Source organism: Castanea sativa, chromosome 1 (assembly GCF_040712315.1).
Source record: "Castanea sativa cultivar Marrone di Chiusa Pesio chromosome 1, ASM4071231v1".
Taxonomy (NCBI): domain Eukaryota; kingdom Viridiplantae; phylum Streptophyta; class Magnoliopsida; order Fagales; family Fagaceae; genus Castanea; species Castanea sativa.
Genome location: NC_134013.1, coordinates 54,580,573 through 54,593,901, shown reverse-complemented (window position 1 = coordinate 54,593,901; position 13,329 = coordinate 54,580,573). Strand labels below are relative to the sequence as shown.

The 13,329-nt window shown below is 33.2% G+C and overlaps 1 protein-coding gene across 1 annotated transcript; it reads left to right on the top strand.

The window, feature by feature from the left end:
- The first annotated feature begins 1,985 nt into the window (after nucleotides 1-1,985).
- On the top strand, nucleotides 1,986-4,487 carry LOC142622213 (transcription factor MYB1-like). The gene is made up of 3 exons (XM_075795656.1): nucleotides 1,986-2,122; nucleotides 2,226-2,355; nucleotides 3,869-4,487. Exons 1-3 carry the CDS (start codon nucleotides 1,993-1,995, stop codon nucleotides 4,485-4,487), a joined length of 879 nt encoding a protein of 292 aa, XP_075651771.1. The 5' UTR covers nucleotides 1,986-1,992.
- The last annotated feature ends 8,842 nt before the right edge of the window (nucleotides 4,488-13,329 follow it).

The window sequence follows — 13,329 nt, the reverse complement described above, 5'->3', positions numbered from 1 at the left end:
TGATAAAATATTGTTTAGCCGAGCTACAGTAACCGTGTATATTTACACGGTACTGTAGCTCGTGGATGAGTTTCCACATTTTTACCCAGTTTTAGATACACTGATGTAGCTCAAAATGTGTAAAATTGAAAAAAATTTGTATTATACATGATTTTAGATACACTGATGTGGATGCTCTTACGAGTGGATAGAAGTGGATTTATTTGATATTTTGTTTGGGGAAAAGTGAAAAACGTGTCACCTAATCGAGGGTTTTACGGAAATGATTTCTTTTGGAAACCGGGGGCATGTTTTCTTTTTTTCTTTTTTATTTTCTTTTTAAATCAAATAAAGTAATAAACTTGTCAGGTCTATATCTTTGTTATGAGTGGATATATTATTATTATTATTATTATTTGTTTATGCATTCATATCTCAAAATTTTATTTTATCGTATTTTACTATACTAAGAAGTTACTTTATCAATTATACTATATTATTTTACAATATTTTTAGCATCTCAATTTTTAAAATTTAAATAAAAACAAAAACCCAAACCTGGTGAGAGAGAGGGAGAAATTGATAAAGTGAATAAAATATTAGTTTTTTTTTTTGAATTGCGTTACAGTGTAGTTCTACTTTTAATATTGGACTGTAGTATTATTGCAATTTTTTTTTTGCAATAGTTGATTATTACAAGTCCAGATGCTGGGCTTGTTTGGTGCATTAATGCTAAAATTCTTTTACATATAGCATTTAGAATACCAAATGCTAATGCTCTTAAAAGCTAAAAGGTCAAATTTTAGCATCCCATTCCACAACAAACACCCTATAATAAAGATGCTATTTCTATAAATTTTGGCATATGAGCTATAGTAGACTGCCATAGATAGTAGTCTACTATAGCTCAAATCTTATAACAAGAAGAAATATTGCTTTTAATATTTGTAGAGGTAGTTTTTTATTATTATTTTAATAAGTTTTTTATATTATTTTAAATGAAGTAGTAAAAAAATAGAACTTTTGATGTAGGGTGTATTGTAAAATAAGGTGTTAAAATTGATAAATTGGCTTTTTGAGATGCTAAATGCTAAAATTTTTGAAAGCTTTGATGGGAATGCTCTTTGAAGCTTTAAATAGCATTGCTAAAGTATTTATGTGTATAATTTTTTAAGGGTATTGTCTTAAACATTATACATTAATATAGAAATATTTGTATTATTGTAATATTTTTTATATGTTACTAAAATAAGTATATACACTTACCCAAAAATTATTAAAAAATACAATTAATATATATATATATATATATATTAATTATATGCAACAATTATTAATCCAAAATAATATATCAATATTGATTGGTACCAAAATATTTGGTCCTTATAATCAAACCAAAATGATGGCCAAAATAGTATTTATAACTTTACTAGGAATTAACATTATCACATGGGTTTTAAATCAAATTGCGCGCAGTATCATCTGTACTAAACGTCACATTCTCTTGGACAAAAATTGTAGCGCTTGTGTGTAGCGCTTGTGTTGCATGGTTGACAAAAGAGGTTTTCTGGCACAACTCGTTAGGTACAACTCATGCACTAGGATTTTTTGTCTCATTTGCTACCGTTAGGTACAACTCATGATTATAAGAGCAGTACCTGAGTTAGACAAGAATTCTAGAACGCTCTTCAGAAATATTGGACAGTGATTAATGATCAATATGGCCTTAGGCCTATTCATCAAAAAATAAATAAAAAGATCAATATAGTCTCAAATATAGGTGGTGCTTTTTCTTTTTTTTGGGGAGGGGGGGGGGGGGGGGGGACCGGTGGGTGGGAGAGAATATCAGGCAATATTTGAACTTGTTGCTAAACGCTGTAAACGTGTTAGCTCCTGTTGCACTATATAAGAAGGTTTGGACCTCCTTGTAGAGTATAGTAGTGTGAGCAAAAACCTAAAAAGAGAGGGGAAAAAAAAAAAAAAAGCCTCAGCAAGTGTTGTGAGAGAGCAGAAATGGGAAGGAGGCCATGCTTTCCGAAAGGTGTAATCAGAGGAGCGTGGTCTGCATGGGAAGATAACATCCTTAGAAACTACATTAAAATCCATGGCGAGGGGAAATGGACAGACCTGCCTCAAAGAGCTGGTTCTAACTTCTAACAACATGCACTATATATTCTCTCTTCTTTCAAAGTGGTTTCTCTTTTGTCGATTATTCACACTGACACTTACTTCTTATTAATTTGTAGGGCTGCGGCGATGTGGGAAGAGTTGCCGGCTTCGTTGGCTGAATTATCTAAGGCCAGATATCAAGAGAGGCAACTTTTCTGAGGATGAAGAAGATCTCATTATCAAACTACATAAGCTTCTTGGTAACAGGTATGGGAAATCTTCTTCTTCTTCTACGCAGCCAACTCAATATAATTTGAGGTTTAAGGCAATAAATTTAAATGACATTTTTATATTTAAATATAGATTAAATAAATTACTCATAATTAAATAAATTTATTTAATAAGAATTAAGTCAAGGTCAATTTGAAGAATGAAATATGTAATTTGATGAATTCATACAAACCAAACTAAGGTTAACTTTATGTAGAGAATTAAATATTATTATAGTTTAAGCATAAAATTTAACAAAAAGATAAAATATTTATTTTATTTATAAAAAAATTATTTTATATATCTTAGATATAAGGTGATGCATGGTTTAGTAAAATTGTAATCTAATTTTTAATTTTATATTTTGGTATTAAGAAGGTAAAGATTGTTCGGTGTGTGATTATTTGGAAAGCACGAGTGCGGCAATTTGGTTGTCGCACTCATGTCGGATAATTCAAGGACACGGCGTGTAGTATGGATGTGGTTACATGTGCGTCTTAAATGATTTTTTTTTAAACCAAAAGCCTAAAACGCACCGTGGTGGAGCAAGAAGAGAACAAAAAATGCACAAGTGGTTTTTTTTTTTTTTTTTAAATCTGGCATGCCTTGGATCTGATGTCTGAATTGTTGTCTTTCCACGATACAAAGGCAGCAAGAGAAGCTAAGAAAAGAAAAATAAGAACATTTCTTTTACAAAAATCTAGGGGCGATTCGTTGCATTCGAATTAAAACCAAGCACATGTCATTGAATCTTCCTGAACGAATTGGGAAAAATGATTTTAAACATGAGAAATGCTAAGAACATGGTTAAATGATGTCAATTCAGAGAAAAATTTCACACACATATATACTTGAATTAGACTAGTGTAAAATTTCTATCTTGTATAAAAAAAATCATAAAATTTTATAGTTTAAAATTTTATATAGGGATCCCTTCTATTGTATCCACCGTTTCCTTCTAATTTTTAATTAGATATAAGAAATGAGGTATTAAAAAATCAAATAGCACTACTTCTACTATTAAAAAAAAGATATATATTATTGTTGGATTCAACGTGGTCACACTCAAACTTCAAGAATTTCTGTGTTAGTTTGCATTGAGAGTGAAAATACATAAAGTGTTAAGTTAATGTGCTCACAATACTGATGACAATTAATAATAAATTTAATTTTAAGAAAAAATTCATAAAATCCACAAATGTGCAAATCATAAACAAGTGAAAAGAAACACATTTTGCATGTGAGTGTTTATTATTATTATTATTATTATTATTATTTCAAATTCGATAATTACAAAGGATGATGAAGAATTTCAACTCTAAATATTTTTGTTAGATCGAAACATTATGAAGTGTCACTCAATTGGGTTACAAGGAATACTTGCATAGATTATATGGTCTTTCTCTCCTTTGGGTTTGGGAAATATTCCCCTCCCTCCTCTCATATGTTACACTATAAAGTGATAAATCAATGTGCTTACAAACTATATGTTGTGTAACGAGTGTTACAGCTGGTCACTCATTGCTCGGAGATTACCAGGCCGAACTGACAATGAGATAAAGAATTATTGGAACACCATTTTAAGCAAGAGGGTGCAAGATGACAAGATTCATGAACAAGGTAGTAGAATAGGGGAAACCATTGGACACTCTTATCCAGGAATAAAATCAGTAGCTCACCCTGTGATTCGACCAAAAGCAGTGCGGTGCACAAAGGTTATCCTACCATGGCAACCAAATAATAATCAGATGGTCAATGAAAATATAGTTCCTTATGGGGATAGTAAAAACTCATTTCCTTCAGTTCAGCAGGTGAATAATATCCCTGACTTTTTGACGAGTTTGGATATAAATGACCTTTTGAGATCGGATATGCAAAATTCAGATGGCCACCAAACCAATGAAATTAATTTATGTGACATTGTCTTGGATGGGGAAGGTCATCCTAGGAATATGTCTTTCTATCCTAAGGATTTGCCAGTTTTCGGATGTGATGCCAAGCTTAAAGATTTAATGGATGAAGGGAAGCTTGAGAATTGGAGGGGTACTAATCCAATTCAACCAAATGAAGCAATGGATATGAACAGACTAGCATGTTTTCTAGATTCAGAAGATGAGTGGGTTAGCTGAAAGTAAACAAGATGCATATAGTAAACAAGATACATATATGCATCTTGTTTACTTTCAGCTAACCCACTAGTTTCATAAATAATTTGGTGCTCATTGCTATTAGCATTTTCTTATTTTGTGGGTTAATATAGTCATCTTTGTGTATTTAATTAAATCGTGATTAGTTGGAGTGTATTTTGCTTGGTATCTGTTGAACCCATAATGGATAATGATCACCAAAGGTTAATATTAGGCATTTTTTAGTTGCGAATGTATTGGTTTGACCCATTAAAACTCAGTACATTGATACTTTATGTGTGTGTACTGTGTAGTGAGATTGCAAATGGAGAGGTGTAATTCACCTTCCTTACACACAAACACGACCATTCTTGACATTGTAGGAACTTGTGGCTTTTTCCTCTCATTCTCATTGTGAGCTTCTCATCAGCTATGTTCCCTTCTGGTATAGCTTCCAAGTTGCATTTCTTCGTAAGGCTCACAAAGCTTCAAGAGTTGAATTCTTCTTCTTCTTCATCTTCTTAATCGATTCGTATACTCCGTTTTCTACTTTTAGGAACTTCGAGACCTCTCACTCTTTCCGAGAAGACCGCTCATCGATTTCCTGCTTCTAGAACCATCTATTCGAATCTTGTCCACGATTCTCAAGACCCTGCCGCCATTGATTACCAATACGTTGATATTTACGCTGGAATGTTCTTGCTCTATTTGATTCTTGAGAAACTAGTGGAAGCAAAACAAGAAAATAGAAGTTCGACTGTTGGTGTTCTATTTTGTGTTGCGTTTGGAATGCACGGGCGTTTCTGCGTTTTGCTGAAAAATGGTGGGTCTCACGACACTATTCATGAAATTTGCAAGTACTTTTTTTAACAAAAACAACTTTAAAATTGGGTCATATGATACTATTCACATATTTAAAAATTATTTTATTACTGTATTTTCAATTTTCAACAATAAGCGGTATCCAAACAGACTCCTAATCTAATCAGTACTAATTATAAATAATGATAAGAATTTAGAGTTTACAAATTTAATTCCGTTTATTTCTTTAATTTTCTCAGATACCAAATAGGAGGTTAGGTTTATGAGTGAATGGTTTAGCCGCTTTTATGTTTAAGCCTGTAATTTCCAATTCGACTTTGCTAAATGCATTTTGGTTATTAAAAAGTTTGAAAATTTTTGACAAAAAATTCATAATTCAAAGCTTACAATTTTAATCTCTAGGAAACTATACAGATGGTTAGGGTTGGTGATTGACTGCTTTAGGATTTAGCTTCTTTTTTTTTTTTTGGGGAATAAATTGGTTTACTAAAAATGGGTGAAAGTAAATGTTCTAATGATTGATGGCAATATAATTATATACTGCAAGAGAATGAGTTTCACAGGCTAGCCAATTCCACAATACATTACTTCCTAGGGTCTGTTTGGGATGAGATGATAAGTTCATTAACACGGTAGAAGATACAGTTCCTATCAACATTCGTTTGTATAGTAAACATATTCTTCTTTTCCAACGTAGCACTTTTAGTTTGCCCCCAAAAAAAGACCTAGAGACTGTTTAGCCAAAAAGAGAAAGAGAGACCAACAAAGGTTGGCCTGAGTGGAAGGGGCTCTGGTCACTTAAGCAAGTGGTCTCAGTTTCGAGCCCTTGTGGATGCAGCAAACTTTCTTGGGAGAGGTTCCCACCTTGGTGCCTGACAGTACTTCGAAGGATTAGTCCTAGACTAAAACTTGGGGATACCTTGGGAAACCAAAAAGAGAGAGAGAGAGAGAGAGAGAGAGAGAGAGAGAGAGAGAGAGAGAGCAACACCTTTAGAGATTAACAAAAAAAAAAATAAAATAAAAATTGCTTGCTCTCATGGGAATATATATTTTTGGTTCTTAAATTATATATATATATTGGCAACCTTTCTACAATGGTTGCTCTAAAATATTAGCCCAAGACATTAATTAGTTTAATTTTAGTGCAAGTTGGATTTGAATCTCCTCTATCGGAGGACAAATTTTTTTATCAATTAAGCTATTTAATACTTACTTATATATTATCTTAAATGGCTATTCTAACATCACTGGTAGAAAATAACTTCTTTAATTTGTCTTACGTAAAAGCATATTAAGCCATGTTTCAAATGGCATTTTTAATGTAGATTAAAAAAGTAATATTGACTAAACTCAAATTAAATGTAAAAATTATTCATCTAAAATAAAAGAGCAGAATTTATATATAGCATTGCCTTATTACCATTGCTATAGGCCTCTCTCTCTCTTATAGGTGTGGTTATAATGAGTGAAATTGGGATTTTTTTTTTTTTTTTTTTTAACAAATCGGATTCATAATGATTTTTCATTTCAGGGCATTGTATTCATGTACTTTTTTCTTTTTTTTTGAGAACCCTGTATTCATGTACTTAGTGGAAGTGAGAATGTCGTTAGACTTGAATAACGCAAACATTTGTGAGCATTCAATGCCTTGAAAACCCAAGTGTTCTCGTAAAAGGTTTTATAATTTCTTCCTTTGAAAGTATAACTAATTTACAAAGGACAAAAAAGTTTTGAGAGTTGCAATAATTTTCCTTTTTCTCAATCTCTTCAGTTGGTAATTTGGGTTTTGGAGAAGGGGTAGTAATTACTAATGAATAACGCAATAATAAAACTCGTCCATTTTATCAAGGAATAACTTAGTTCTTTAGTCAATATGTATTAAAATATTTTCCATTTAAAATAGATTCATTTTATGACATAGATTAAATATTATAAATTTAAAGGTGAATTTAATACCACATCATTTAATTTTAACTACAAAATCAACTCTCTCATTTTCAAGTGAAATATAGATCATCTTGTTTTGGGAAAATTCTTAGGTAGACTCAGAGTATAGTGAAATGGTGCTCCCTCCTCTCACATTTATGGTGGACCTTACCATGAATTTAATGAGCGAACTCTACCATAAATGTGAGACGAGAGAGTACTATTCTCCGTACTCTGGAAGTACCTAAGAACTACTCTTTGTTTTGGTGAGTTGAGACTTGAGTCCTGTATTTTATAGGCCACGTGGTGATGAGGGACAGCAGCTTGGTCCTCATTCCTCTTGCAATCATCTTCGTGATCATTGTATTTCAATTTTCAATACGTTTTGCCGGATGTCATGCATAGTACATCTTTAAGAAATATAATTTACATACAATATCATTTTGTAAATAATAAAATAATGTGAACAATTATAGCTAGGAAGCACGTGCACGTGTGAATTCGGGTGCATTGGAGTGATTTGGTAATTTTTGAAAAGATAAAATAGAGGTGCAACGGGATACATTTATTAATAAATTATTAAATATATTTTTATTTATATTTTCTATATATTATTAAGTTTTTTTTTTTTTTCATATAATGGGAAACATATACAAATTTAAGAAAGATTACCAGCTTATTTATATAAACAAATTTTTTAAAAGGTAATAATTTATGGGGTGTTTGGTACATGTACTTAAAAATATATATTTTATTATTTGAAAATAAGTATGAAAATACGTGTGGGTGAAAAAGTGTGTAAAAATATATTTAATATTGTTTAAAAATTAAAAATTATTGTTTAAAATGATGTAACAAACACCCTTATTATCAAAGTAACCACAAATATGCAAATAATAGGATAATAACTATTCCTTTTTTATGTTATTTATCTACTATTAAATAGATTGCATATGTGGATTCCAGTTAGCTCAACTGGTAAAATTTTTGATAGTTGTATAAGAGATTTGGAGTTCAATCTTCGCTTACATCAAAAACTAATTGGTGTCTTGATCTGATTATAAAGAGCAATTACCAAAAGTAAACTTTATAAGTTGAAACTCTCTCAAAAATAAAAAATAGAGTGCATTTTTATTTTTGTACTTTCCAAGAATTTTCCATTATTCAATTCTGCTTTTTCGCTTTAACCCACGTGACTCCCTAGTCCCCGCCCCGACTCTTTCTTTTATTTAACTATCTCACCCAACACCACTTCAGTCTCACCGTTTCAAAGTTCAAACCCACACCGGGAAGTGTGTCTCTTTCCTGGAACCCACTTCTTCTTCTTTTTCTTGATTTCACTGCGCCACTGGAGTCGCACCCATTCTTCCCAGAATAATAGCTTCCAGTTTTAGAGACACAAAAACAAAAAAAGCACGGCCAAATAAAAAGAAAATAAAGTCTTGTGCACAGATGAAATTAAGAAAATAATAATAACATATGTGAAGACCTCCATAAAAAATGAGCCACATTTTTTCTGGTTGAGAAATGAGAAACTGGTAAAAGAAAAAGCAACTTGTATGTTTACGAATAGTGATTGAAGTTTGAAATTGTGTGGTAACATCATCCAGGTTTTAAGTTAGTTAAGAATAATGGTAAAATATTATTTTGATTTTTAGACTTTACTAAATTTTTGTTTTCATCTTTAAACTTTTAAAAAAATCTTTTTTATTTTTAAATTTTGTAAATAATTTTTTCAATAGTTTAAAGACAAAATAGTGATTAAAAAATAACTTTTTTCAATAGCTTTGAAATGACAAATGATCTTTTAACTATTAGAGCAAACACATCAGTTCATGTAAAAATTTCCTCTGTTTTACACAAAAAACTTCCTTTTAAAATTTTACACATTCATTTTTACAAATTACGCACATCAGTTCATCTATCCTACTCCCTCTATTAATTAAATAATAATTTCCTCACTTTTTTTATTAATTCTCTCAACTAACCTACGCGCCTATTCATTTCATTTCTTCTCTTCTTCAGTTCTGATTAATCTCTCTCTCTCTCTCTCTCTCTCTCCTTCTCTTCATTTCTCTCTCTCTCTCTCACTCTCTCTACCCAGATCATCTCTCTCACTCTCTCTCTACCCAGATCAACGCTCGATCCGAGCTCCGATCCAGCGCTCCGAGTGCGATCACGAGCTCCGATCTAGCGCTCCGATCGCGATCGCGAGCTCCGATCTAGCGCTCCGATCGCGATCGCGAGCTCCGATCCAACGCTCCGAGCGCGAGCGCGATCGCGAGCTCCAATCCAGCGCTCCGAGCGCGATCGCGAGCTCCGATCCAGCGCTCGGAGCGCGATCGCGAGCTCCGATCCAACGCTCCAATCGCCGATCCGCCAGCTCCGATCCAGCGTCCACGAGCTCCGATCCACGGCAAGAGCCACGAGCTCCGACCAGTCAAGCACCGATCTGTGGTTGTTTGTGTATGTCTGTGTTTTTTTTTTTTTGAGCAAAGTATATCTCTGTATTTTGTGTTGAGAAAATGATGGAGTCTGTTGAGAACGGATCAGAGAGAGAAAAAAAGGAGCGAAGGAGAAATGATAAAATATTGTTTACCCGAGCTACAGTAACCGTGTAAATATACACGGTACTGTAGCTCGGGGATGGTTTTACACTATTTTACCTAGTTTTAGCTCTACTGATGTAGCTCAAAATGTGTAAAATTGAAATTTTTTTGCATTATACATGATTATCCACACACTGATGTGGATGCTCTTAAGAATAGAAATTAAAACATTTTCAATACTTACGAGATGAAAGACAAACTTTTCAACAGTTTAAGTACAAAAAATAAATTTTTGATAGTGTTTAGGAGATTGAAATAGTATTTTACCCTAAAAAGAAACTTAAGTGCATTTAATGATATCATGGTATATGGTATAAAATTAAAGTTTGATGAATTAAACACAAGGAGTGATTTAGTAATCATAACATCTACTTTTATAGATTCATTGGATTGTTTTATGGGAATGTTAAAGAATGCCTTAAGAGCATTTCCATCAAGAATGTCAAAATTTTTAACAATACTTTAATAATTTTAACACCTCATTTTACAATATACTTTTTTTTTACAACTTTATTTAAATATTATTATTTTTATCCTCTCACTGTATTTCTTTCTCTTTCTATTCTTATCCGTGTCTCTCTCTTCCTTTGAAGAAACCGACTACTTTCTTCTCAATCCAAGCAAATCACAGCCACAGCCATTTCGTTTACCTTTTGTTCATAAGATAAAAAGCAAATAAATAAAAAAGTTACATTGTTAGGTGGGTCTTTTCATTCGTTATTGAGAGAGAGATGGAACTTATGCACTTCATTCAAGGATGATTAGCATTTCTAATAATATAGGACAACCCAAAATCCACTCTATTTTAGTGAGTAAAATCTTAAAACATATGTCAAACAGTATCTCTAAAAATATAGATTTTTTTTTCTTTGCTCATTGTTTGGGGGCCTTTTTCGGTTGCTCAGCCATATGTAGTCCTTTAGAGGGGTGACCTTGCTAGACCCGGATTCGATTGGGGAGTTGCGTCCCGGACTCAACATTGGGCCATGTGGTCCAAAGGCTACCGGTGTACTTTTAAACCTACAAAACCATCAATGCAAAAGTCTAAGAATCACGATAATGGCTGAATAAATATGTAATATGCATTTGATATAATAAGTTTGATTAGTAGTTGAAATGAAGTCGTATTTATTTAGAAGTAAAGTAATCATGTACTCGATGTAAATTTAAAGATATGGAAGCAAAGTCACTTATCTTCGTATGGTTTATAGCCCAGCTGTGTAGCATTAGTGAGCTGATAGGATTCCAGTAGAATGTCAGCGGTAGAGGCTAGTTAAGCTTGCCCCTCTTATCATGCATTTAAATGAGTTTAAGCCTTGATTAATAGTTGTAAAAGTAGTTGGAATAAAGTAATATGTATTAAAATGTGAAGTAATCATGTACTAAATGATGTATACTTATAAATATGGAAACAAAATCACTAATCTTTGTATGGTTTGTAGCCCAGTTGTACAGCTTCTGTGAGTTGATAGTATCCCAGCAGAGTGACCCCAGCGGTAGAGAGACAGTTTGCCATGATAACTTCAAGATCGAAGGGAAAAAATGGGTGCAACTGGAGGGAGAGAGAGTATGCTCAGCTGTGTGTAGGGGTTGGTTAAGCTTGCCCTTCTTATCCAGCACTTAAATGAGTTTTCCACTTGACAATGCTCTTTTAGTTGTTATGAAGTCATGAATAGTGTTGTCTTTCATGAGAAGGGCTTTTGTAAGATGGATTTGTGCCATCTAAGAGAATGACTTTGTGTAAGATGGATTTGTGCCTTCCATAAGAAGGGCTTTAATATGACATCTTGGTTCCTTTTAGGAGAAGGGTTTTAGCATTAAAAGTTTATGCCTTCCATGAGAAGGGCTTTTATAAGAGAGATAGAGAAGAGTATTGATATGTGTTTATGAACAGCAAAACAGTAGAATTTTAGAGTGAGAGAGTATGAGAGTGGAGTTTAGAAGAGTTGTAGTGTGTTATATGTAATGGTGTAGTAAATGTGTATGAGTTTGTGTAAGAGAAGTGGAGAAAGAGATGTTTAGAGATATGAGCATTTTGTGGGATGTAGTATTTGTAATATGTATGATATATGAAAGTATGAGAGATATGGAGGTTAAAGATAGTAAAAATATGAGATTATAACCATTGGAGAAGTTGTAGAGATTGCTTTCCAAGTGAAAAGATTTTGTAAGAGTAGAGTATATAGATGTGTTTAGGTATTTAGAAATAGAAGCAGCAAGATTGGTGTACTTTTTGAATATGGAGAGTGAGAGAATGAGTATAAGAGGGGTAATAGTGCTGAAGTGTGTTTAGCCAAACTGCTAGGATTTGCTGCTGGGCTTTTCTGTTGGGAGTTTCTGCTAGAGGGTGTATGAAGGCTTATGAAGGGCATTTCTGAGCTAAGGGCTGAAGAGTTTAGTTCCTGATTTTGAAACTAAAAACTCAGAAGTTCAGAACTTCATTGAGAGCTTAAGAAGATAATTGGAGAGAGTGAGAATAGAGAGGTTTGTGAAAGAGTTGCTCTTCTCCATTTGTGTCCCCCCTTGAGGTGTTGATGAGGGATCCTATTTAGCTGAGTTTAAGGGGGTATTTTAGCAAAGAATATCAACCAAAATCTGTTCCAAATAGCAATGAATTTTCAGAAAATTCATCTTAAGATTTGGTCAAAAATTGTATGTTTAGGTTCAAGGTGTTCTTGATATTTTGGGTAAGGGCTGAAGAATTTAGTTCCTAATTTTGAAACTAAAAACTCAGAAGCTCAGAACTTCATTGAGAGCTTAAGAAGATAATTGGAGAGAGTGAGAATAGAGAGGTTTGTGAAAGAGTTGCTCTTCTCCATTTGTGTCCCCCCTTGAGGTGTTGATGAGGGATCCTATTTAGCTGAGTTTAAGGGGGTATTTTAGTAAAGAATCTCAACCAAAATCTGTCCCAAATAGCAATGAATTTTCAGAAAATCCATCTTAAGATTTGGCCAAAAATTGTATGTGTAGGTTCAAGGTGTTCTTGATATTTTGGGTAAGAGCTGTTGGGGAAAGAGTAGCAAAAAAGGAAGGTATTTTGGCAAGAAAAAGATAGTTACTTTAGTTGGTTTTGGTTTTAGCCAAATGAGGAAAAATTAGTAATGCTCAGGCTGCTGGGTCAGCCGCTACATCTATTCTGAAAAAGCTGTCCCAGCTGTCAGGAAAAGCTGTGACAGCTATCATTAGACAACTGTCACAAGACAGCTGTTGATTTGAGCAGAAGCATATGAGGTCAGTTGGGTGATTTCAGACTGCTGGAGAGGACATTTAATATTTATTTTATGAATTTGGTTGAAAATGGTAAAATCTCTTTTAAGGATATCTTGCTATTTTAGGTATAGTAGCTGGCAGCTGGGATTTCAACATTAAATGGCTGATGATATCACTCCCAGCCAGGTGTCAAGTGCTGAATATACTGCTGGGGTTCTGCTGGAAATGTTTCATTTTTTGGGTGTTTGTGTTTTTAGTGCAAGATTCCATTACAACAC